The sequence below is a fragment of the Crotalus tigris genome, unplaced genomic scaffold, assembly GCF_016545835.1.
Source record: "Crotalus tigris isolate CLP2741 ecotype Arizona unplaced genomic scaffold, ASM1654583v1 scf7180000017605.3043972, whole genome shotgun sequence".
Classification (NCBI taxonomy): Eukaryota; Metazoa; Chordata; class Lepidosauria; order Squamata; family Viperidae; genus Crotalus; species Crotalus tigris.
Genome location: NW_024096508.1, coordinates 390,074 through 417,951, shown reverse-complemented (window position 1 = coordinate 417,951; position 27,878 = coordinate 390,074). Strand labels below are relative to the sequence as shown.

The following is a 27,878-nucleotide window of genomic DNA, read 5'->3' as shown; positions in this document are numbered from 1 at the left end:
AACATTTCCCTGCCACACACAGTGCACTCTTTCGCTCTCCCTTTTTTCTTTTAATAATCTGACTCTTAAATCTTTGGGTTGGAGGTGTTTCCATGGCACTAACTGTTATCCATCCCTACACAAAGCTTCCCCCTTTCCACACCCAGCTATCAGTGAAGGCAAAGAAGGCTCACTTCTCTGCATGTGCATGTTATCTGTTGAAAAGGACCAGCTCCTCAAAGTCATTTTCTCTTTTCCCCCTTCCTGTGTGTCAAGTGTCTAATATAACACCGGCATGGCTCTTAAATGACAGCTCTTGTTTGTCAGCGCAGAGCCAGGCATCGAGAAAACATCAGTCGTGCACTACACACTTGGATTTTGTATCGTGACTGAGATGATTGTCTTCCCATGTGATTCAGCTTTTTATTTGCTACTGTCCTCCTTTCTCCCTCTTTTATATTTTGAGCTGGCATTTCTCTTCATGGTAAGGTAAGCTGATTTAAATAAATTGTTAAGGACCTATTGCCTCAATTTCAATGGCAGTAACATTTAATGATATGCTTTATCTGAAATGAGATAGTTGCTTGTAAAGGCAAGGACTAGAATAATCTTTAGCATCGATTCAAACATAAGATTTTTTTTTTTTTGCAAACAAGGCTCTCCGAGTTTCCCCCACTTGTGTGGCCTAAATTTCAAGATGCTGCAGAATTGGACATTGGCGTCTGACTTCTTTAGAATAGAATGTGATTAAACAGATTTCTAATTTTACAAACCTGGCACAATATATAAAATGGAATTTGAGGAAGCCATTAAGGTGCCTTTACCAATAATTTTTTTATTTTCTTTTTCTATGTTTGTGTCCATTATGGGTAAAGTAGAAATTAGGTTAGACCACTTAGAAATAATTGTTGAAATTTCTTATAGATGAATGCCTAACCATTTTGTTCTGACAATGAGCAAACTCATCACAGGAATTTATGGAGAAGATGCTAAAGCACATGCCTGTTCAGCTTTTAGATAGGGAACTATGGTGTGTACTTTTATATATGCACATAGGATAGATCAAATTTATATTGTACATGATAAATATAATGGAAATACAAATACACAGAAATATAGCTCCTGATAAATTTTGAACTGTAAAATGGAGGGATCTATTAAAGCTAATGTGTTCCCTCGTCCCCTCTTTTTTTTCTGTCAGGGCTCAGTGAGGAATAAAGGTTAAAGTCCTAGATTCTATCAATTGTTAGATCCTAGAGTGGACTCATATAAGGGAAGCTCACTTTTATATCCTAATAAGAATTTAGTGAAACAATTGTTCAACTACTTAATATGCTAAGTCAGTGATGGCGAGCCTTTTAGAGACTGAGTGCCCAAACTGAAACCCAAAACCCACTTATGCATCGTCGGGTGCCGGGTGGGTGTGGCCCATTGGTTGGGCGTGGCCCATTGGCTGCGGTGGTAACGGCAGACTGGGTGGGACTAAAAAGTTCAATCAATCAATTCCAACTTTGCAAGATCTTTCCCCCCCCCCCCAGGAAAAGTTGAAATTGACTGATTGAACCTTTTTTTTTTTTTTTTGCACATGGCGGCGGAGGCCTAAAGTGAAAAGGTTTTATAAAACCCAGCTGAAAGCCTAGGACTGGGGCGATGGCGCATGTGCCCACAGAGAGGGCTCTGAGTGCCGGCTCTGGCACGCGTGCCATAGGTTTGCCACAACTGTGCTAAGTGCTTGTATGACTAATATACTATTTTAAATTACACACGTGTGGAGACTTCAGCAATTTGACACTATCCCTGCTGAAAGTGTTTCTATTTGTTGTCCTGTGTTACCTAGCTTACTGGAAACTCTGGTGAGTGGTAATGAATTGTTTCTCAGTCATGTGGGTTTCACTGGTGATATCAATACAATTTTAAGGAAAGGAGAACCTGAAAGAGAGACCATATAGTTTTCTGCAGTTTTTAATGCAAAATTATTGCCTGTCTTACAGTGTTAAATATGCATATCTGGGTACTGGATTCAGACTAAAAAAGGGTTCTGAGTCTCTGAAAAGCTAAACATGGACCTAAAGCAAAGGATGCTCAAAACAGTATTTTTAATAGCTCTTGCTACAGCTTGCAGGAGCTGTCCAGCAGTTCTGTGGTTGCTCCGAAATTGTTCAGAAAAAACAATGTGAAAGTGAAATAGAAACTATCACTAGCTTAAGATTTTAGTCTTCACTGTCATTTTTATGACTCTTATATAATAGCTACTGATGTTTAATCCAATTTACTGTTATTTTGACTGGGGTAGGAAAGATCTAATGTGAACGTAGCCTTTGTGTTTGCAAAGTCTTGCCACTTCAATTACGGTGTCAGTGTGACAGACTAAAGTACTCTGGAGTTATCTACATAGGCAATACAATGATTTGCATCAATATACCTGAATAAGCCTCTGTAGAACAACAGCCTAAGAACATATACATTTTATTGTTTTCTATTTCATAATTTTATATTTGCAAATGGAGTTTTAATTACTAATTTAGCATTTTAACTTAGATTAATTCTCAAACATTTTATATATTCGAGGAGCACGAAGCTGAAAACACCAGCCTGAAGATGACGAATGGGACTTTGTTGAAACGTCGCCAAGACACTTCCAATTTTACGCGGGAGAAAACCCGAATAACCAAAGACCTACATACAAACATCCACGAAAACCTTAGAAAACATATATATATATGTGTGTGTGTGTGTATGTGTGTGTGTGTGTGTGTGTGTGTGTGTGTGTGTGTGTGTTTTCTGAGGTTTTCGCGGGTGTTTGTATGTAGGTCTTTGGTTATTCGGGTTTTCTCCCGCATAAAATTGGAAGTGTCTTGGCAATGTTTCGACGAAGTCCCATTCATCATCTTCAGGCTGGTGTTTTTAGCTTCATGCTTCGAGGAGCAATGTGTGATCGTAGCTGTTTCTTCCTTTTAATTGCCAGTGGGGGTATGAACTGATTGGATGATAGCTTAGCTGGGTTCTGATTGGATGGAGATGTGTTCTGATTGGTTAGGAGCTTGGCTGTGCTCTGATTGGATGGGGGGTTGGTTGTGCTCTGATTGGTTGGGGGAGTGTTCTGTTTGAGTGGGGGCTTTGTTGTGCTCAGGTTAATCTGAGTTGCAGGGGGATGTGAGATGGTGAGCATTGCTATTGTTTGGGGAATGGAAAGATTTATACTCCTTGCAGTATAAGAATGGAATCTTTCCATTTCCCACCATCCAGTCAGAGCTGAAGAAGCTTCTTGGATGAGAAGTGAAATGCCTTCAAAGAAAAACAAGAAAGTCCAGTTGTCTTGTGAAAAAGCATCTTTGGGACAACTATGACCTGGATGACTGAGAATCTCCATAGACATTTTTCATTTGGTAAACTCTTGATTTTACAGACCTTACAGAATCTGGATGTAATGGATAACATCTGAATTTCAGGCAATAGTAGATTTTACGCCAAACAAGAGACCAAGTCTGTGGTTTGGTGAGACAATCAGGACAACATTTGCTGCTTCTCCTAAAATATGGGCATGCTTCTGCATATGCTTCATTTAAAGTGAAGACTTAGATAAAGCTGGATATTTTCTTCAAGTTAATAGATTATCTAATATCATCATCATCATCAATTGAACCCAGTACTTCCAAAACAGATAGCTAAAAGTAAGGTTTTTTTTCATGTATGGACATGTTTTGCAGCTTAAAAAACCCAATTTGCAATTGAATGGACATTTGGAATTAATGGACATTCTGTCCCCTGTTATTCAATTGAACATTCACTATATTTATAGTACGAGAGCCACTGATTCCTCCGATTAATGGAAGACAAAGAAAAGTTTCTTGTGTTTTTCAACTAATTCCCATTCAATTTGATTTTTTTCAAAATAGCTTTAAAAGTATTGCAGAGGACAAGTAAATGAAATTCTTATGATTAGAATATCATATATGGTATTTGCATTATATACCTACAGTGAGACAAATGTGTATTTCATTGTCCTATTCTTCTTTATACATTCATCTCTCCAGTGGTATGTAGTCTCCCAAGTTTCCCACATTTAACCTAAACCCTTTTAGAAAACTCCAGAATGGAACTTGCCTCACTGCTTTTTGAGTAGCAGTACCAGCTTGTTAAAAGCTTGAAAAAATGTTCTATTTTTTCTACCCACATATTTGGAGAAGAACTTCAAAATGCTATTTGTGCCCAGAATAAGAATTCGCAGCAATCCCAGACACTGTGGGTAATTGTAGCTCTGGGAATTGTAATTTAGCAACACCTGGAGGGCCACAAATGTCCAGATCTCATTTAAATGCATAATTCTGTGCATGTTTTAAGCTTACTTAGAAATAGTTTCTACTAATAGCAATGAGTGGATTGCATATACAAAATGCAGAATGTGGATATAAGTAATCCTCACTTAATGTCCCTAAGCGGGGCTGACAAACCCATTGCTAAGCGATCCACTTGTAAAGTAGAAAATTACATGACTATACTGATTTACAGCAACAGTTCCAGCAGATCTAGTTACAGTCATACAATGAATCACCACAGGTTTTTAGGTGCAATATAACACATATGTGACTTTCAACCTCCTGTTGGCTTTCCCACTGACTTTTTCTGGTCAGAAGCCCCCTGGGAATGTCACAAATGTGATTGCATGACCACTGGGTGCTGTGATTGTTATATATGCCAAACACCAAACATCACAAACACATGACTGCAGGGACACTGTGACAGCCACATCTTTGAGGATGTATAAGTCTCTTTTTTCAGCACTATCATAATTTTGAACAGATGCTAAATGAATGCTCATTAAGTGAGAACTGCCTATATAGGATGAAATCTAAAAATTCCAGTTGCCAACTGGCTAAAAAAAACATTTGCACTAGAAGACTGATGCCTGGCAAGGAAGACTAACTACCAGATGTCCCATCCATTACCACTACTGATCTCTTATATTTTATATTCAAGTCTGATTTTTAAAAAACTTTACATGAAAATGGCCCTAGGATGAATATATAGGATAGCACAAAAGATCATTCTATCTTTTATCAATACCTATGTGCAGGTCACTAGGTGAGACTGCCTACTGTCTTCAGGAATATATTTCGAATACAGCTAGCTCTCGGCTTACAACCACAATTGACCCCAAAATTTCTGTTGCTGAGGCAATTGTTAAGTGAATTTTGCCCCATTTTACGACTTTTCTTGCTACAGTTGTTAAGTGGATCACTGCAGTTGTTAAATTAATATCATGGTTGTTAAGTGAATCAAGCTTCTCCATTGGCTTTGCTTGATAGAAGGTCGCAAAAAATGATCACATGATCCTGGGACAATGCAACTGTCATAAACATGAGTCAGTTTCCAAACGTCTGATGTTTGATCACGTGACCATGGGGATGCTGCAATGGTTATAAGTTTGAAAAATAGTCATAAGTCACTTTTTTCATTGCCATTGTAACTTTGAACGGTCACTAAAACAACGGTTGTAAGTCAAGGACTACCTGTAGTTTGCTCCCTCTTGGCAATTAAGAATCCAAGTTTGTGATAAGACTTTACTATGGTCTGAGAGCCTTGCTGGGGTGGCTCAGAGGTGTACAAGAGCCATGCCTCTTCTAGTATTGAGGCAATGAAAGAAAACCAGGCAGTCCCCAGGCTGCAACTTTTAGCATACTTTTTCAGGGATCAAAAAATCATGAACAAAGAAAAGAGATATGGAAAGTAGGTCAGGCAATGCAGTAGATCTAGTGAAATTTTGGGAGAAAACTTCCCACTTTGATCCTAGCAAAAAGTGTGAAGGGGGAAAGGAAGAGATGAAGAATTATAGTTCTAAGGGAGCCTCAGGTCAGCTAAGCATTTTTTGTGACCTTGCAAAGTGATTGAAAAGAGCATCTTGGTAACTTCTTGGCAGGCACTGATTATCATTGCCAGATAAAGAACCATGGACTGAAATGGAAGATTATTTGCTTGGAGATATGACCGTGTCTTAGATCTCATGTTGTAGATGCTATGTTCCATTAAAGCATGCTTTGGGTCCTGGAATACCTGTGACATATCAAATAATAGTTTCTGTGTAATTTGAATGTACAGTTGGTAAAATAATTGCAGAATACTTCTAGTATAATACATTTTAATCTTGGGAACTGATTGAATTGTACACAAGTAATTGGTCTAAGCTGCTATTACAGCTATAACTGGATTTCTACATATTTATTCTAAGGCTGAACAGAACTTCTCATGGTTTGAAAGCTCCTTGTGATTTTTGCATCAGCATTTCTTCCATTTTCACCCAACCCTGCCTTGCATTCCAAATGGAGTAACCCCTCCTCCTTGCAATTTGCCACGCAAGAGCCTGCTGGAAAACTTCCTGTGCACGCATGGGAGCCATAAAAGGCTTATTCTGGCTCTTGTAATTCGGGTGGGTGGGTGTGTGTGTGTGTGTGTGTGTGTGTGTGTGTGTGTGTGTGTGTTCCTTGCTTGCTCCTTCACTCCCTCCCTCTTTTTTAGTTGATTCTAGCCTAGGCATTAAGAAAATACAGGTCATCTCAGTCATTGGGAATATTTTTGCATATGACTGTATTCCAGAACAAAACCAAAGGGTTGGATTTATTCAGCTGGAGAATTCTTTTTGGCACATTTTCCTCTACCAACATATAATCTGCATCACTTTTGGATTTACTTCCCACTTATAAAGGACTGCAGCCTCCAGGGATCACAGAGCACAGATGTGAGTAACAATCTATAAATGCAATTGGAGGGATTAAAGGGGACAAATGAGAGAATGACAGGGAGATTTTGGAGTTCAACTTGCTGTCTTTGTCTTTTGCAAAAGCTCTCATTTCACAAAAACATACAGCTGGCTCTTCAATATTATACAGAAAAAGGCTATTTGGAAGCAAAAAACACAAACTCTATGCTGTTATTTTTGCATTTTTCTCCTTCTTTGCCTTTGATCTTTTTTGGTGCACAACTTTCATGAGATCTTAGATTAATTTAATCATAGAAGTTATCAGCAATTCATCTAATATTCCTCAGTAGTTACTGAGAAAAAAAATGTGACTCAATTTGGCAAGCTGTATCCTTGATTTGTTAAAAGTCATTCTGTATTTTAAACATTCAGGAGTATAGCTATGCATGCTATAACTGAGGAAATTGCATTTAAGCATGCGAAGCTAAGTTTACATGCCAAGACAGATATGCATTGGATATGCAGTTGGGATGGAGTATCTTACAGCATTTTTTAAAAAAACATTTGCTATCCAGGGTGAATTTTGTCTAAGGGCAATTTCAGGCAAAGTACAATCTTTGCAGAAAGTGTACTGCAGTGCTTTCAAGAGATGTGAGAGAAAGAGGCAGAAAACACCAGGCTAGGAATGTTATTGGTGGTCATGAAAAAAAAAAAAAAGCCAATGGCATTGCATCTTTAAGATATTCAAATAAATTATAGCAAGAATTAAATAGTCTGTTTATATTCAGTATTGAAAGAATGTCAAACAGCAAAATAGGAATAAATGATTGCTAACCATGGAAACAGACCTTGGTTGTGAATGACGCCTGACTAGCAAATCTTATGAGCCTGGCTTCTTGTGAAGTGGCTCCAGATACAGGATAGATTGACCTGAATTGCCATACTGAGTAGTTTTGAGTTCTAGCTGGCAAGAGCTATCTTTATACCTGATATTTAAAAACTATAAATATATTTTATGATCTTTTGCACTCAAATTATGTACTTAAATACATTGTTCTATTGTTACTTCCCCATATGTTTACCAGACAAAGAGGTTACACCAGAGTAAGATATAGTGCACCAGAGTAAGATATAGTGCACCAGAGTAAGATATAGTGCAGATAGATAAATCCTTATGCAAAAGAATAAATGGTCACAAAATTAACATCAGAAGCATATACTTAGAGGCAAGCAGGAGAAAATGTCAACCTTCCCATGACATTCTGTTTCAGCTCTTTAAAAAAAATGGAGAAAAGCTGAGTTGTAACTTGACAAGTGTTTAATTCTGTTATTTGAGGCTTCAACCTAGAGACTTATTTTTAATTCCACTGTAGGTGTTAATTAATTCAGCAATGAAAGGTTCCTTATAAATGCACTGTGAATGATCACTGGGTTTGGTTTTTACACTTCAGAATGATACACTGTTTAAAATTTGATTTTTCCTCTTATTTTCACTGCCATCATTTTGTTTTCCTCTTATAAATTAAAAAGGAAACTCCTTTGATTTCAAGTGATTTCATGGATGTATTGATGTGTTTTCTTCACCACAGCATGGGACCAGTTTTGGAATAATTTTTGTCCTATCCTATAACTCTGTTCCCCATCTAAGTACCAACCCAGCCAAATCATCCCACTAAAGCCAGACAAGCTTGGCTTGTTCAAACCTTTGATCTAACAACAGACAAACACCTTGGACATGTTTTTATTTGAACGCTATGTCATTTGATTTTTTTTATTAAGAACAAATGAATTTGACAACTGAACTGACCTTCTTCCCTAGCCATTTTATTTATTTATTTATTTGTTTGTTTGTTTGGGTTGAAAATCTCAGTTATTGCATTACAGGCAAATGAGTATATTTGCAAAGTGCAAAGGGGAAAAGCCCAACTAATACTGTATTTCAAAGTTAAGAACACTGACCGTCAAATTCATAATTCATATGTATGTACATATAGTTAACATTTTTTTTTATTGAAAGTTTTTTAAATTTTACAAAACAAATCCCCTCCCCAAACACCCCCACCCTCCCATACCCTCCCCCACCTCCCCAAACCTCCCAAACCCTCCCCCAACCTTCCCAGAGCTGAGTACAGGCTTAATTAAATTTTTTTAGAAAAAGAAAAGGAAAACTTAAAACACATATAAATCCTAAACAAATCTAAATACATTAAATTAAATAGGTTATCTTCTCTAAAAAAATAATAATTGCAATCATTAAACACATTATAATATACTCTAAACATTTTCTAGTATCATACTTATATTATTATCCATCATTCTGTATAAACTCCCTCCAAAACACAAATTTAAACATTACTTTCTTTGAGTATCTATACCTACAATATAAAATCTAATCTCTCCCTCTTTCTTTATCCTAGAACACAAAAATAAACATATAAACCTTCATTATACCATTAAAAATAAATACTCTTTGAATACTTAAACTAAATACTTAAACTTAAACTTCTTATCTAAGATTTTCATTCAATCTCCATAATCTTCTCTCCTATAAAAAAAAACTTAAAAGACATATAAATCCTAAACAAATCTAGGTACATTTAATTAAACAAGTTATCTTCTCTTAATAATAATAATAATAATAATAATAATAATAATAAAAACCCAATCATTAAACACATTATAATATACTCTGAACCTTTTCATATCATACTTATGTTATTATCCATCATTCTTTATAAACTCCCTCCAAAACACAAATTTGAACATTACTTAAAACATTAGAATTCCCTTATACACATTTAAATCTTTACCAATAACAAATTCCATCCACAATAAACACATTCCTTATAAGTCTCTCTTGTCCATAAACCATTAAAATTCCCTTATACACATTTAAATCTTTACCAATAATAAATTTCATTCACAATAAACACATTCCTTATCAGTCTCTCTTGTCCATAAACCTCAAAAGAAGTGCTTTGAAAACTGCCCTTAAAGCTAACTCCAAAAAGTTTGTAAATCTTGCTTCTCCCACAGACTCAGTACTCTTTTGAATACTTACACTAAGTACTTAAACTTAAACTTCTTATCTAGAATTTTCATTCGATCTCCATCCTTGTCAGTCTCTCTTATCCATAAATCTCGAAAGAAGTGCTTTGAAATCTGCAATTAAAGGTAGCTCCAAAAAGTTTATAAATCCTGCTTCTCCCACAGACTCAGGAGCCAATACTTGTGAGGCTTCCTTAAACTCCTTCTTCTGTTGCTCTTTTTCTTTACGATTATATGTTGCATGAGTTGTCTTCTGCTCCTTCATCTCGACTTGTTGAGACCCCTCAAACTGAGATTTCCCATTCATTAATATAGGCTCTTCAGACTGCAATTCTACCCTTAAAGGTTGCTCCAAAAAATTTATAAATCCTACTTCTCCCAGAGATTCAGAAACCAATAGTTGTGAGGCTTCCTTAACCTTCTTCTGTTGCTCCTTTTCTTTACAGTTATATGTTGCACAGGTTATCCTCTGCTCCTCCATCTCGACTTGTTGAGGCCCCTCAAACTGAGGTTTCCCAATTTTCATAAGTATAGGCTCTTCAGACTGCAATTCTACCTTCTTTTCTTCCAAAGCTTTAAACTTAATAGATGGCGATGAACATACCCCCAGGACCGAAGTATAAAAGTCTTTTGCTTGAGAAACAGTATTAAGTCTATAACATATCCCCAGGTAATTCACCACCATTCCAATCGGAACATCCCATCTGAACAAGATTCGTCTCTTTTTAAGTTCATCTGCTAAAAAAGCAAACTCCTTTCTTCTTCTTAAAAATTTAGATGGGATCTCCTTTAGAATTATAACATCTTGTGAAGCAATTTGAAATCTCTTCTTATAAAAGTCTTGTATAATTTCGTTGCGCAGAGATCTTTTCCCAAAGTAAATTACCACATCTCTTGGCAAATTCTTTTGCACTGCCACCACAGAGTTAAGTCTAAATAATTTTTCAATTTCACTGAGTATTTCCTCTTTTTCTTTATTCAAAATCACAGCAAAGTCCTTTGCAACCATCTCTCTCAGATCTCCTTGCACAGACTCTCCCAAACCTCTGATTCTTAAGGCATATTCCATTTGTCTATATTGAAGCATAAGAATCTTATTTTCCATTTCTTTTTCCATGCTTTCAAATTTTCCCTCCATCAATTCCACTTTTTTTTCTACCTCTTCTACACGAGAGTTCAGCTTTTCAAGAACAGAGGCAACTCCTTTTAGAGCCAACACTATCTCTTGCCTCAAAATCTTATTATTTTCCTCTAAAATCTCTTTCATTTCTGCCCTAATTTGAGATATAACATTTCCCATCATATCTTGCAAATCCTTCACCATTATTGACTGTGCCAAGGAAGAGGGTGAAGCTATTGATTTATGTTGTTGTGCTGATGATAACACCGAAGAAGAAACCACCTTAGGAGCTGTAGGAATTACTGGACGCTTTGGAGCCATCTTAAAAAAATCTTTACTCCTTCTTAAAAATTACAAAAATTAAGCAAAAGAAAAAGAGAGATTAAGTCCAAAAAAATTCAAAAAGTCCTTCAAAAGGAGATCATTATAACAAAAAGATACTGAACGCTTTGGAGCCATCTTAGAAAAATCTTTACTCCTTCTTTAAAATTACAAAAATTAAACAAAAGAAAAAGAGAGATTAAGTCCAAAAAAATTCAAAAAATCCTTCAAAAGGAGATCATTATAATAAAAAGAAAGGAGTTAAAAAAAGAAAAGGGAAGAAGAAAAAAATAATTAAATAGAAAAAATCCATTCCATTTTTTTTTAAAGTACAAAAAGCAAAACAAAGAAGTTAAACAAAAATAATAATGGTTCTAAAATCCAAACCCAACATCAAAATCAAATCCACATTCCGTTCCAATCATTAAAAAAAAAAAGGAAAAGGATAAAAAAAAACACCAAAAAGCCTGCCGATCGCCATTCTACCTTCCCCCCCCCCAAAAAAAACCCGAAAGGCTTGCCGATCGCCATTTTACTTTCCCTTTCAACAAAAGAAAAAAAAATAAAAAGAGGGAATATAAAAGTAAAAGTAAATCTTTAAACTTAAAATCCAAATAAAATCAAAAAAAGCAAAAGCTAAATCCTCTACTCAGCTCTGTCCGCCTCTAAAAAAACCTCACCAGATCACTTTAATCACGGAGGTGGTTGCAGCGGCTTGTTTTGTCCCTAGGGACAAAAGCAGCTGGGAAGCAGAGACAGTCTGAACTCCGTGGGAGCACTCCTCTCACCCCCCCCCCAAAAAAGGCCTTGGGGGTGCATGAGAGTGGCTCTACCATTATTCAGACAACCCTCTTCCCCCCCCTTTGCCTGGGAGGGGGATTTTGAACCTCTGAACAGCTGATGGCCGCTGTTCATAGCGATTCAAACACTTACCCAGGAGGACGGCTACAAAGTAGCCGCCATCGCACACGCAGATCCACCGGAAGACCCATATAGTTAACATTTTTAATATAGGCCTTTGCTCTGTTCTATGTTATTCTCTGACTTTATCTTTGGGATAAATATATTCTAGGTGCTTGGTTAAGAATGTTAATTTATTCCTGGATCTTGCTGGGCCACTGGGAGGATACTTTGCAGGAGATGCATGGTTAGGAGAGAAAGTTACACACACTATTATTTAAAACTAAAGTAATTTGGGTCTAGTTCTAGTTAATATTTGGATGGGGAACACTGGGAAATGGTGTTTCCATCAGTTGGCCACTGGCTATCAGTTAAGGATGTGTTCTAAGTCCTGAAAATACCACAAGGCTTAAAACTGGGATTGTGTTTACTTATTCAGGATCACAACAAGTGAGGAAGTGCTGATAGAGGTTCTTCCCTAGCAAGAAAAAAGTAATAATATTCCCATTATATTTTGGTATAAGAGAGATATTTGGATGGGGAAAGTGGGGAAAATATGTGCTTTTATTATATGAATTACATTTTAGGAATAATTAATTGCAAAGTGATAATATATACAATGTTATTATATATCTATATTTGTGAGCTTTTTTGAGGTTTTTTTTTTTCAGGAGAAAGAGGTGGAATATAAATTCAGAAATCAAATAAGCCAAGCCAAATAGTGGATTATGATAGCAACAAAGCCCAATTAATTTATCTATGAATTTTATTTAAATGTTTAATTATACATATTATCATACTAAAATTGTCAAAGTCCCACAGACCAGTCTAAATGAATTTTCTTATCTGAGGAAGTTAATATTTAGTAATGCCATCTATTCTACTTGTAAGAAGGATCTCTTCTGCATGTGAGGAAAAAGGATATCTATTAAAGCAAATGTCCAGTCAAGCTGACATAATTGATATTAGCACAATTTACATAATTTGCATAATTTTGTATTTCACATTATTTATCTGATTGGCAGAAAGGACTTAAATGGTATCAGTTGTTTGAACTGCTTTGAAAACAACAGACTTGGTGTGTTATTTGGGAGTGAAATTTCCACTCACATTTTATCCATTCATTTGAAGTTTGCTAAATAGGAGTTTGAGCTTTTATTATATAGTAATTGAATTTTAAAAGCAGGCAAACAAATCTGAACATAATTGTTTTTCTCCCAAAATCTTATACATAGTCTATAAACAGAATACTACTGCTTAAGGCCAGATTTCTGCCCAAGTTGTTAGATCCATTTAAAATAAACTGTTCACCATAAAACAAGGTCAGATGAGTATTTGGAGCCAGTAGGCACAATAGTTGGCATAATAGCACATATTGGGATTATATTATGGAAATTCTTGTAAAATGGTTACCTTGGTGGGCATTGCCAATAGGGAAAACATCCTTTAATCAGAAAATAACTGGAAATTGAAATGAATTTTTCTATTCATCCTGCAATTAGTTTTATGGTGATATACTATTTTCTTTGCAAAACAAGAATAGGAGCACTAGACTAATTCATGTGTTAGCATCAACAAAAACTATCAAGCAAGTGCCAATTTATCTTCTCATTTTTGAAAACATGAAAATCTGATGGCATTTTATTGCTTTTTTATAAACCATTGTGTGATACAGAGCAATATATAATCTGGGCCAATGATTATTCTGGTATAAATCAATCTACTTCATTTAATGAAATGAACTTTGCTTCATCAGCGTATGGAATAATAAATGTGCTATCTAAGAGGCCGGGGATTAAGTATTATTGTCATAGACCAGGGGTGTCAAACTGCTGGCCCACAGGCTGGTTGCATCATGCAGAAGCCGCACCCAACCCAGCTCCAGCAATGCGAAAAAAGTCACGATATGTCGCGACATGTCACATGACATGGCGAGTTTGACATGTCATGGACTCACAGAGTTGTCTTTTTAAAAATGCATTCCTGCCATTCTTGTTTTTCCATGATCTATTTAAATTTTTGTTCTACTTACTCATTTTCTGGATTACATGCATAAAGCTTTTCTTTTATCTTACCTGCAAGAACAGTTGCATGCCAACTTGGTGGGGACCTCAGTTACACACATATATTTGCTTATGTCTTTAAGGTTACTTAATTTCGTCCACCCCAAAGAAAAAAAAATCCTGTCTGGAAATAAAGCATTCAGCCTGAGCCTGCTTATGCTCACATGGGGACACTGGAGCAGCTGCTGCTTGCTGTAAGCATAAGCAGCTGGGTCCATTTCTCCCTAACCTCATTTACATACTTGTCAGCTGTTCAGAGCAAGACAGCAAAAATAATCCCTTTGCTTGTAATAGGAGTTTGCAGTTTTGACTGTGCCCTAATTAGTGCACTGTTTCCTGCTGCTCACAGCTCAGTGCTGTGCTGCATGAGGCAGCAACAATTTATGTGAAATGAAGTGGGTGTGAATGAAGACAAGAAAAAGGGGCTTCAAAGGAGAGACCCAAGAAAGAAGCAAAGTTGACTGGAGGAAAATCTTCAAAGCTGGATAGAGACTCTGATCTGCATGGAATTTTGGGAGTGCAAGAACAAAAGGAATAAATTTAACTTATCTTATTATTTAGATGCAAATACCCAGCAGACAAAGAAATGGAGGATTAACTGAGAAGACCCAATAAAAGGTATGAGAGCTATTTATGTATCTATAGAGCAAAGGGGACAACCTCCTTTTGACTTTAAGCCCTTTAAGCCCTCCAGATTGATCCCACAATCAGCATAATACTCAGAGGTAATACTGTAGTAACTGCAATCTAACATTAGTATTTGATGGGCTACAGATCAGCTACAGAACCAGTTTGGTCTAATGGTTAAGGCATCAGACTAGAAATTGGGAGACCATTGTTTCTAGCTCTGCCTTAGGTATAAAGCCAGTTATGTGACCTTGATTCAGTCACTTGTCTCAGCTATAGGAAAGAGACAATAGCAACAAAACAACTTGCCAAGAAAGCTGCTGAGAGTTTTCTAGGCAGTCTCCAAGAATTGGAAGTGATTGAATAACCCCCCCCCCCAAAAAAAAAAAGGCTAGAGATGGTAGAAAAGTCATAGAAAAGTTAGCTGTAGGACAGAAAGATGCATCCATGAAATTCTCAAGCCATTAGAAATCTGCATCTCTATGTTTGAACATCTCGTTTGTTGAAACTTTCTTATGTTTTGTTGCAGTATACATGGATTACTAAGCAGATGTTTCCCTGTCCCTGAGATGGAAGTGCCAAGCATCAAGGACTTTCAGTGGAAAACTTTAGCACCTTTGCCCAGTCCAAGAGTCTATTCTTCCCTGGTAGAGGCTGGTGGACAGGTGTTTGCCATCGGGGGCTGTGATGACAATGGTGTGCCAATGGACTGCTTTGAAGTGTATTCCCCAGAAGCAAACCAATGGAATTCTCTGCCCCCGATGCCTACAGCCAGGGCTGGGGTAGCAGTAGCTACACTGGGCAAGAGGATAATGGTGATTGGAGGCATGGGAGCCCATCAGATGCCTTTGAAGATAGTGGAGATGTACAACATAGATGAGGGCAAGTGGAAAAAAAGAAACTCTTTGAGAGAAGCCTCGATGGGCATCTCTGTGTCAGTAAAAGGCAAGAAACTTTTTTTAAAAAAAATAAAAAATAAAGTGTGTAGTAGAAACAACTTTAGCTTTGAAGGCAATACCTTGTCCTTGGATATATTTCTGTTTATAATTGGCGGGATGAATGATTTTTTTTCTCATATGCAGAGGCCTAGTCTAGTCAGCAAAAGGCTATCAACTTCTTTTATCCAGTCAGTATTGTCTGATTTTGACCCTTTCACCTGAATTGTTGGAATAACCATCAATGAATTGCTCTGGTTGAGTTTATGCGGTTTTCAACCATCTGGCCTAGAACTTGCTGTGAAGTCCGTTTTGTAATTGGAAGGTGGCCTGACCTTTTCTTCTTCTTCTTTTTAAACCCACACACAGCCAAGCATGTTTTGTATTCCTGCCAAATATGGAAGAAGTTGTTTATTCTGTTTGGTTTGGTGAAGTTTTTATAGCTCCCAAAGGACAGATAAATCAGTGCTTTCTAGTGCATGTGACAGGCTGAAGGTTTTTGCAAAGCATGGAGTGCCAAGATCATTCAGTAGGAATTTATATAGGAAGGTGAATGTGTGCAGTCAAGCATCAATCTTTTTTTCCCTTCAGTATCTTTACCCTCACATTACAACCTGCTTTTGAATATTTGAATCATTTTAGATATGTGTTTGCAATGGAAAGTATCAAATTGCTGTTATGAAATAGAAGGCCAGAAGCCTTCTTTTACCCAAACAAGCATTTCCTGCTTAAATGGGAACTTGACTGCAGGAGAGACATGGCTTAGAGAAGAAGTATTTATTGGAATTTAGCAATTTATCATTGCTGTTTTGCATGTGAACATCTCTTATTAAATGGACTAAAATCATAAATAACTTTCTAGCAAAAGAACTTGGTGGAAGTTTTATCCTTAGAGCAGTAGTCAAGCTATATGATCTGTGGAACATGATAACAACAATGAATGCGTTTCAGTTCAGGGATTATTCTGGTTTTACATTTAAAATGCATGGATTACAGCTCAGATATCCCAATTTCATAGTTGGGATTTTGTTTCCTTTTCTCTTCTAGACTACCGAATCTATGCAGCTGGTGGAATGGGAGCAGATCTACGTCCTCACAATTATATGCAACACTATGATATGCTTAAAGACATTTGGGTGTCCTTGGCAACTATGCCTACACCCAGGTATACTGCCACCTCCTTTCTGCGTGGCACTAAGATCTATGTTCTGGGTAAGAATACACTTCAAGCATCTTCTCATTTTGCAGCTAACTCTAATCTTTACCCTAATTTGTCTCCACGTACATAATTCAAGAACCTGTTTCTTCTTCCTCAAACAGCTGCTCAAGATATACAGTGCTGGAAATGTCCTTTGAATAAAAATGTCTGAGCAGTAACTGTCAGGTTTTCTACAGAAGCCACAGGTCCATGGCTACATTTCTCCATCATAGTGGAAGGAAATAGCATTTACATGAATGTCACTTTTCCTGAGCAATATTGTGAGATTAAAGAGAGGAACTCACAAACAGGTTCTTGGAAAACAACACTGAAGTGCCATTCTAAAATCATCAGTCAGAAATAAAATAAGGAAGATCTTCCCTGGTTGCCTAAGGCAGCATATGGCCCCCAACAACCTGGATCCTCATTTTACCAACCTCAAAAGGATGGAAAGCTGAATCAACCTTGAGCTTTTCAGGACTGAACTCCTGACAGTGCGTAGAGTTAGCCTGCAATACTGCATTCCAACCACTGCATCACCACAGCTCAGAAACATCCATCTCAGTCCCTGTTTGGCTATTTTTTGCTAAATAATACTGATCCAGAAAGCAGACACATTTTCCTAGGCATAAGGATGAAAGCTGAAAGAGGAAAAGTGGGCAATTAAATGGGAATTGCCATACAGTAGTTTACATTCTTACATTTTATTGAGCTTTTAGACAATGCTATCATCCAGTTATTGTCCTCCCCGAAATGAATTTGTATTTCTATCATAACTACAGAAAGTTTGATGTGAACTGCAGTATTCATGGGTGTAGAGAGCCTTAGCATTGTCCCTCCTTTTATCTTAAACTATTGGGAATCTTCAGGCCATAAATATTGTCTCCTCCTCACCTCCCAGGACCCAGATTTAGATGGCTAGCAATTTTGGAAGGCTCTACCCTCAAAGCTTTTAAATAGCCAATAACCTCAATGAAGGTTGCAATATCTTAAAGCTTCTTTTGCAGTGCAGGGAGACCATTTTTAAGGAAAGTAGATGAGGCTAACCTTGTTGCACAAAGATACAAGGTGGTGTTAGCCATCTCATTCATAATAGAACCCTCTAAGATAAATAGATATTGGGAGTTTTTTAAAATAGGTTTCAATTACTTTCTAAAAGTCTAATTGCAGAATTTGTGCAAATGTATATGTGAATAGTTGTTCACATGGAAATAGTTACATTGAACTGCTGCTTGACTGAACAGAATCATCTTGCCCTTTGCCTATCTCATCCATTCATGAAAGCATGTCATCAAGTCAGACCATAGTATCCAATAGTTCAGTATCAGCAGCTGGACATAGTAACACTTCATTGTTATCTTTAAGGACTAGGAAGTATTATAACTGGATCTGATGGAACTTAAAGAAAGCTACACATAGAATTGCAATGCATTTAGGTGTACAGTATGTCACTGATAATTTTACTTGTATCTGACCAGAAATATGCAAGAATGAAGGGTTCACTGAATGCACAGAGATTTTGAATGTGTTCCACTATTATGCAGTTTTGAAGCTGTAAATTCCAAAGTTTTCTGAAATGTGGGCACTGATCCTTAGCAAAACAGGCAGAAGAGATACAGAAGTGACAAAGTAACTTGAACAAAAGAGAATAGCTGCAAAAGCAAGATGGACAAGGTAGACAATTGAAGTTGATAAGCTTGCCTCTTGGATTCTGAGTTCAAAAGGGGCCAGGCCAATTTATCTCCAACTTTTTCTCTAATGTCCAAAAGAAACAGAGAAAAGAATAAAACATATGAATAATTTATATCAGGTAGACTTCATATTAATACTGTGTATATATCTCTAAGTTAGTCTTGACTCCTGCTATTTGCTTGAACAAATCCATGTAGTTTTCTTGACAATATTTCTAGAAGTGTTTTGCTTTCTTCCTTTGGTTAAAGAGAAATTGACTAGAGCTCAGCTGGTTTCACACTTAAGACAACAGTAAAACTCATGGTTTCCCTTTTCCTTGCTCAGTGCTTTTAACCACTACATCAAACTGGCTCTCTAAAGTTAGTTCTAATCTGGGGGGGGGGGGGGAATTTAGGCAAGGAAGTGAGAGTCCCCCTTCATTCTCACTACATCTATTGCCCCAAGGGTCAATAATTTTATTAATTCAGAAGATTGGTACACAGAAAATTGAATTCGAACATTGATAATATTGCTAATAAAAAGCATTTGGAGACTGCAGTATCTCCTCTACACCCAACATTAAATCAAAAAGTTATCTCTGAGCAGAGTGAAATGATATCTATTTTGATTTAGCTGTTCTCATTCTAAGACCAAAAAAAAAAAGTATGTTCTAAAGCTTCCAAAGTTGGGCCAGGGTCTTCTGTGACCTGCATAGAACAGGAAATCTATCACCCTCCTCATAAGTCATGATATATAATACTTAAAGGTTAGTTTTTGACCCCTGAGGCAGAAAATCTCACATTTTCCCCTGCAGTTCTAAACATGATGCCATCTCTCTGCAATATGGGCAATCTCTGTCTTGTGATTTTGATGAGTAAATAGAAGTTGTCTTCTTAATTAACAGCAACAAATTTTATCAACTTTTTATACACTTCAGTATGGTCTTAGAACGAGAGTAAATTCTGTTCACATCTACACTAAATTCTGTTCACATCTACACCAGAGCTTACACACTGTAATGAGTACTGAGGCATGAGTAGATATGAGCTGGCTGGGAAAATCTGTGACTTGGTCCATACATCTTAAAGTTGTCCAGTTTGAAAATGGGTAGACAGTAGTTATCAAGCTTCCTGCAAGGGGAGAGCAAGAACATAGAAGGGGAAATGAGTTTGTTTTTTTTAAAACTAAAATAGTTACATAAACAGAACTTGCAGTAAAGAGCTCTTCTGGCTCCCTTTTGTTCATTCTTCCTGCAGCTGCTAAGCATGCTTAATCCTTCTTGGGTGATTTTAAAGCAGATATATTTTCTACAAATCTCAAACTCTCCCAGATGTGCTGACAGCTCCCTCTCATTTCTTACTCCAGTTCTGTGTTGAGGGAGTGATTACTCATCATGCCTTGATAATCATTTTGGTTAAGGCCAACTGTAAATATAAAAGAATAACACCACCAAAAGCACCCTTCCATACACACACACCAGTATATAAAATGGGCAAATTGGTGGAAACTACTATGACATGCTTAAAGATCATAACTGTAACCTTGGCAAAAATATGCAATGCTTTTGAAGCACAATTGGTAGGACATCTATGGAATAAATGTATTATCCTGCAACACTGCATACTTTATGCCAAATATACAGACAGAGGTTTGCCTGATTTATGAACTAGAATAACAGTCTAAGAGTAATCATAATTATGAGTTGTGCCATGTGGTAAGTTAGCTTTATAACTGAAAGGTTGTTATAAAATCTGTTCAGCTGAGTGACTATCCAGAGAAAATTACTTAATGAGAGGTAATTTTTTTTTCCAAAGATTTCATAGGTAGTCAGATCTTGTTATTTCCTAACAGGATGAGGAAGAAAAGGACATAAAACTGAGTTGGTTTTTCAGCAGCCAAGAGAATTCCTTTCCCTTCACTTGTGATAGCATCTCTTTACCTAATTTTCCTCAGTTCTCCATTCACTACTGCTTTCACAATGATGAAAAAATAATATTGGTATGAAGCCAAGCTGATCTTTCACTACAGTATCTGCTTTTCTTTACTGAAGGTGGAAGGCAGTCCAAATATGCTGTGAATGCCTTTGAAGTCTTTGATATTGAGACCAGATCTTGGACCAAGTTCCCCAATATTCCCAGCAAAAGGGCTTTCTCCACCTTTGTTTGCACAGAGAACAACATCTTTAGCCTTGGAGGATTGCGGCAGGGCAGATTGTACCGTCAGCCTAAATTCATGAAAAATGTGGATGTCTTTGATATCGAGCAAGGTGGGTTTTCTACGATTGCCTCCAAATTCTAATGTGGCTACATTCAGGTGGGGGGAGGGGGGGAAGAGAACAACCTTTTGATACACACTTTTTATAACTAGTAAAATGCTGCCTCCATTTCTCCTGTGGTTTGCTATGTATATTCAGCAGTATAATTTGGGAAAATTCTGAAAGAATAAAAAATGGCTGTATGTACCTAATGAACTGAGGCTCGCTTACCCAAGCCTTATAATGGGGAGTACAATCTATGTTCTCTGGTTTGCATTTAACCTCTACAAGTGTTGTGAGTCTGTGCCAGCCACTGGACCCGGCAGCTGAGTCCGGGGAATCAGGAGGAGGAGGGGCCTGGAGAGCCATCAGAGTCGGAGGAAGGCTCTGATCAGCTCCAGGACTTACAATCTGATGAAGAGCCTGCCCCTCCAATCATGCTCAGGCTGAGACTCAGCTGTGCAGGGACCCTGAGACAGACTCTGAGGACTCAGAGCTGGAAGACAAGCGCAGACAGGCAACAAGAGCAGGACAGAGGGAGGCAATGGGGCAACTCCAAGGGAGGAGGAGAAGTCATTGAGAAGTCACGCCTTGGGGCTGCATAATAAAAAGGGAAGGTATGGGCGGTGCTGGTTGCTGAAGGCAACCGTTTGCAAAGGACTCAAGTTTCATGGAATCAGATTCTGTTTGCCTTGCCTGTGAACAATTCTTCGTTTGAATCGTGTTCTGTTTGCCTTTGAACAATTCTCTGTTTGCATTCTGTTTCGTTTGCCTTTGCTTTGGGGACATTTTCAGGTCTGTACCTAATTAATAAAAGGGGTTTGTTTGTCCTGCATTTCCAGCCTACTTGTTAAATGAGGGGTTGGTCCTTGTGGAGTTAACAAGGACTCACATAGGCTGGGACAGAACAACAAGTCCTATTGATCCTAAAGAAATCACTGCCAAATTTCCATTATTAAATTTCAAATTGGGCAGGAAGGAAAATTGCTAAATACATGAAGAATAACTATATGAAATGTATTTATCATTAATATTAATTAAAATAAAATGTTCTTCCATTCTGATTCCGCCTACTTGTCTCTAGCAAATCACACAAAAGTAAAAAGCAGTCTTATTACATCTGATGTAATAAGGGAATTAAGGTATGTAGTATAATAGTAAAAACTCTGGATTGCTGCTTTTGAGTTCACAACCCAAGTTGTATACTGATCCCTAAATATTTGAGAAGCCCATCATCTAAATTATGTTTTCAAGGCAAGTGTTTGCATTGTAAGGTCTTCATTCGTTAATGTGACAACAAATGTAATAGTTTAAGTAGCAAATATTTTTATTCAGTTTGGTGACTGCCCCTTCAAGGATTTCAAGAATCTTATTTATAGCAAAAACAGTTTCTCTCCAGGTGCCAGAAAATTCATTGTTCCAATTGTACTGCCAATTGTTCCTAAATCTATATTAAGCTTTAAAATTCAGATGTAAAACTTTTATGTAAAATTCACAAGTCCAGAAGTCAGTTTTAACTTAATGGAGGAGATGGGTCTGCAGAGAAGTGAAGCAATTTATCATCTTACTATGAACAGTAACTGCTCACTGGAGAGAGGACCCCACATATTATTGAATTAATGGAGAGGAGCAGCCTTTTATGAGATTCTTCTGAACTTCAGATTCTCATGCTTTCTGATGCTATGGGCTTCAAATTTGCCGAAACCCAGGACGAGTTGGATGTGGAATGTTAACTTTTATATGTTAATCCATGTTAATATTTTGGAACTCTGTGTGGAATTTTACTGGTAATTGGATAAGGAGATGTTACTTTTTTGATTTGCCTATTGTTAAGAAAAAGTGGCAGCGTGCTGGCTCAATGGTTAAGATGTTGGGCTTGTTGAGTGGAAAGTCAGCAGGCCAGGTTTGAGACCTGAGCACCACACAATGGGGTGAACTCCTGTCCTCGACCCAGCTTTGGCCAATCTAGTAGTTTGAAAGAATGCAAATGTGAGTAGATAAATTGGTAACATTTTGGTTGGAAGGTAAAAAGCGCTCTGTGATGTCAGGCTGACCACATGACAATGGAAATGTCTTCCGACAACACTGGTTCAATGGCCTTGAAATGGAGATGAACATTGACCTATTATTATAGTTGGCAATGACTAGTGGAGTATAATCTGCAATGACTTCTTTTTTTATTGCTAAGAGATGGTTCTGAGATGAAGAGTTTTATATTTATTAATTAAGAGAAGATGAGATTATAAAAATGTTTATATTTGTTGTGATGAGGGTGAGAAACTGCTTTCTTAAGGGGAGGTTCTTTTTACTTTTGCCTTCTTGCACTTTTTTCTTTCTTTTCTTTTTTAGTTTGCATTATTTTATTGTTGTTTCTAAACCATTTATTAAAATAATTATTAAAAAAAAGAAACCCAGCTTAAGTTGGTTCTCCCCATTCATCAACAAATTGGTATCTTTCGTGAGGTCTGCCTCAAAGGAGTAGAATTTTTTGGGTAATAATATATATTCAGTGGGGTTGACTGAACAGGTCCCTACATTGCTGCACTAACCATATTACCATAATAATTTCCCCAGAAAGCAATATCCATATATGTATATAATTGCATTCTGCAGAAGTTACAATGGCAAAGGGCGGGAATACAACTGAAAGACTTGGTGATCATGTCTGTATCAAACAGTAAAAAAAGTATAAGGGGGGGAAGGAAATATGAGCACTCAAAATATATCAGTAGAAAAAATCTATTGAGTTATAGACCTCTAGCATGTTATTAGCTATGAAAAATGTCATGATCATTTAATAATGAATCAGGTTAATTTTCAGGAGGCTGGATGAAGATTGATCGCTCATTTTTTCTGAAGAAACGACGGGCAGATTTCATTTCTGGATGTTTAAAAGGAAGAATTGTTGTTGCAGGAGGACTAGGTGAGGATTTTTTCCCCATCCCTTCAAAGTTTGAACTATATTTTTCAGTTTTATTTATATTGCGAATAGGAAATAGACCTGTCCATGAGTCTACCTCAAAACTTTTCCAACGAGTCCTGCTCTCATTAGCGACCCCCTGCCTCTACCATGCCTATGGAGCTAATAGGGAAGCAGTTAGTCTGGGAAAGCATAAAGCTTTGCCATCGTGGATTCTCTGAGTTCCTCCCTAAGGCATGAAACCCAGAGAATGCAGGTTAGAAAACTAGGTTGGTGATCTAGGAGTAGAAAATCACAAACCTCAGATAAATATGCCCAAGAAAGCAGATGATGGACTAGAAAAAATGATTATTCTAGTTAAGGTTGAGAGAAATAGGAAAAAAAAAAAAAGATGGATGGATGGAATTTCCTTAGAAGAGCTTTTATTATTATAAATGTCCAGGTGCCAAGCATACCTTTAACTCTACAATTATCAGGAATAAAACTTAGTAATGCTGAACTAAAATCCATTATCGCTTACTTACTTACTTCATACTTACAAAATGAACCAATGAATATACGTATGTTTTTATTGTGTGAAGTTGGGTGTCTGGGAAGAGAGATATACAAGATTTGAAATAGGAAAACTAAAAATAGTTAAAATGAAGAAAAAATAAATCCACAGGAATCTTTATAAGCTTATACTATGGACAGCTATGATAGCAAAATTATCTGAAGAAATGTTTAAATTATAATTATTTGCACAGGTCTGAATATGATACAGTACAAAACAAATCAATTTCTTCTCTAAAATGAGAGAGACAACCAAATCTATATTCAGGGATAAGAAATGTGTGTACGTGTTTGTCTGTATTCATATCAAAGCAGAGGGAAGGAAATCACCTTTTTTTCAAACTGATCTCGGTACTCAATATGGCACGTAATCGATTCTGTTTTCTGTCTAGCAGAATAACAGCACTACAGATCCAGCTGATTTAACTTATTTTCTTTGGTTTCTCAAAATCAATTAGTTAAGAAACAGCAATAATCTCTCCAAAAATTACAGTTCCTATATTAGTTTGTTCAAGTTCAGGAACTTGAAGATGTATGGACTTCAGCTCACAGAATTCCCGAGTCAGGCTCAATCATGCTGGCTGAGGAATTCTGGGAGCTGAAACATCTTAAAGTTTCTAAATTTGAAAAACACTATTTCAAAGGATATATTTGCCCCAGATGTGCATAAATAAACAAACACACACAAACACATATACTTGTATATTCTTTTTAAAACCAGTAATCAGTAGAATGTTCATTGGATGGCTTTGGAATTCTGTGCATTTTCTATCTGTCTGTAATCATATTTCTCTCAACCAGGAAACCAGCCAACTGTTCTGGAATCAGCTGAGGCCTTTCATCCTGGAAAAAATAAATGGGAAAGTTTACCACCTATGCCTACTCCACGATGTGCTTGCTCCACTATTGTGGTAAAAAACTGCCTTCTAGCGGTAGGTGGAGTGAATCAGGGTTTGAGTGATGCCGTAGAAGCATTATGTGTCTCTGATTCCTAGCAGGCATGTCATTGGATGCTCACCATTCATAGTGATCTACAGACCAAGAAATAGCTCTGTAGCTTTAAAGCTGGGCCAGTGTCTTCAGTATGTGAAAAGTTGACACTTTTCCTTCACCAACTCAAAGCAGCACTGCCTTGCTTTCCTCTAATTCCTTTCATAGTGTCCTTTGGAAACAACAAATTCTCGCTCCATGTAACTACACAGTCTTGTGGTTCTGTCATCTGGCAGAAGCTCTTTCCTATAATGATGTCATCATCTCTGCAAGCATTACGGAGCACCACTGACTCATGAATTTATAGGACATTCCCACTGTCAACTCTGAATGGCCGGAAATCAGGCCAGTTTTGTAATGGAGCAGTCAAGGTTCATAGCCTGACATGAAGTTTCATCCAAGGATGAGGAAGCATATCATCTAGGACTATGAGAAGATTTTGCCTTCCTCTGAAATATCATGTACTAGTCACAGCTATTGAACAAAATCGTTAAGATTCTGTGCTGAGCTTTTCCAAGTACTTTTTGAAGAATAACAATGGAAACAAAGAAGGGAATCCCACAGAGCTAGAGTGCAATGTGCCCCAGCATTCCTGAGCTCTTTGGAATAGTGCCATTATGATAATGAACTTACTGTTTTTCTGTGGGAATCTTGAAGAGTTCGTAGTCTTCAAAATTCCCCACTGTGATATTGCCATATAGGGATTCAAAGCATCTTGTATGAATGTCTTCCCAATCATGCAGCTTATGATCTTGAAGTCACATCAATTTGTGTGAGAGCAACAAACATATTACCTTGATTAGTAATATATTCTATCATTAGAATGGCAGAATTGTTCTGTCCAAAGACCTGAAAACAAAAGGTGAAGAATCAAATTCAGGAGAAAAATGCCTCTGTCCCAGGAACCAAGGTATTACTCCCTTCAATGATCCTCCCTCCATCCCTTCCTCTTTGTTTGTGTGTGTGTCTCTGTATATGTGTGTGTATCTTTCACACATTCTCCAACCCCACAATTGGTTCCATCCAAGGTACACAAAGTGTGGTTGAGTTTAATATAATTGATGTCTGAGTAGCAGGGAAGTTATGGACTTGGCTCATAGCCACTTTCACATGTCCCATGGCAACAGCAACACTTGGGTGCAGTCTTGCTTGTCTTTTTTTTTTTAACCTGTTTCATGCATTGTTTATCTTCATTAACCTGCAGGGTGAAATGGTCAGTTTCACCCAAGTGCACAATTGATCAGTTCTGGTTAGTTATTAACAAGTAACACAATTAAAATCAATGTTCATATTGTAACTTGAATAACTCCTATAGGCAGTTAGTGTTCTGTTCTTATACAGAGAAAAGAGAGAGACCAAAGTTTACAAGAATACTATTCTTAGTATTGATTTAGCTACTATAGAGCAATCATACACATACACTAAGGGTTTTTCTGCACTGCAATCTTAAGCTGCTTAGCTCTTCTGTACATACTGCCTGGAAATGAAGCAGGCTTAAGAAATCCATTTCCAAATTTCGACTTTTTGTCCTCTTTGGTTATAATGATGACCAGGTGTCTCATTTGGATTGTAGTTACCACTAGTCCTGATTGGTGGATTCCTACCTTCTTTATCCCTTCTCCCATTCCAGGAACATACATGCAAATTGCTTTCTGCATTGTGGGCAACAGAATTTAAGGTTATGTAGTTTCTACTGATGGACCTCTTCTATGAGCGCCCCACCCTCATTGACTCCCCCTCATTTTCCTATCTGGTGCATTACATTTTTATCATTCCTGCTTCACTTGGCTGCAAGGGAAAACTTGTCAAGTTCAACAGATTATGTAAGGGGGGAAAATGGTCACATTTCACCATTCTGCCTGTGAAATTGCAAAAAAAAAAAAAAGTGAAATGAAGAAAAGAAACAGAAATTCACCATTCTGGTCCCTGTAGGAGGAGGCGGCAGGGTGAGCAGCCCAGGATAAAATGGCAGTGACAGGAAGTGGCATTCCTACCATAGTGTACGGTAGATGAGTGGAATGGGCAGATATAACTACACTGAAATCAAAGGTGTGGTTGAACAGAATGATACAAGTCAGAAAACATTACTTTTAAGTATTGAGAAGAGGCTCTGCATTTCTGCTCTGAAGAAACAGCCAGTGGCTTATATTGATGGGAATTAGCTCTGCAAATTGGTTTCAGTCCATGCTCCCAACATGTGATCTGTAAAGAAATCTTCAAGTCATATTGCTACCCCCACAGTGAAGGCCTAAAAGAAGCTTTGGATTGGTTGATATAATCATTAGAGATTGAGCATGACTCAAGAGAGATTTTATCTTTTTAATGGATGTGCATGTTATCCTGGAAGGATGTCCTGTCCTCAGATCAGCAAACACGAAGACAGAAATATCAGCATTTTTCAGCCAGCTATTTTTGACTATCTTAGGACACTGGCTTCTTAATTATGAATTAAGAAGCTTGATAGTACTATTTTGCATTTTAAATTTTAGATGATTTTAAAAAATTCTATCTATCCACACAGCTCTCTCCAGGGTAGTGCTCTGGCTAGCCCAGTTTCCATCAGGTACCGGTAACTAAATCAGCCAGACTGTAAAAACAGATGACAA

General features: G+C 37.3%; 1 protein-coding gene across 2 annotated transcripts; it reads left to right on the top strand.

Annotated features, from left to right (window-relative positions):
• Nucleotides 1–272: 272 nt before the first annotated feature.
• Nucleotides 273–26,569, top strand: KLHDC8A (kelch domain containing 8A). Of its 2 annotated transcripts, XM_039320579.1 has the most exons (8): nt 273–468; nt 6,571–6,712; nt 14,687–14,743; nt 15,282–15,697; nt 16,735–16,899; nt 20,607–20,822; nt 23,632–23,733; nt 25,084–26,569. In XM_039320579.1, exons 4-8 carry the CDS (start codon nt 15,322–15,324, stop codon nt 25,275–25,277), a joined length of 1,053 nt encoding a protein of 350 aa, XP_039176513.1. In that variant the 5' UTR covers nt 273–468; nt 6,571–6,712; nt 14,687–14,743; nt 15,282–15,321; the 3' UTR covers nt 25,278–26,569. The 2 variants fall into 2 exon arrangements, with proteins under 2 accessions (XP_039176513.1, XP_039176522.1); XM_039320588.1 differs by lacking the exon at nt 6,571–6,712.
• Nucleotides 26,570–27,878: the final 1,309 nt, after the last annotated feature.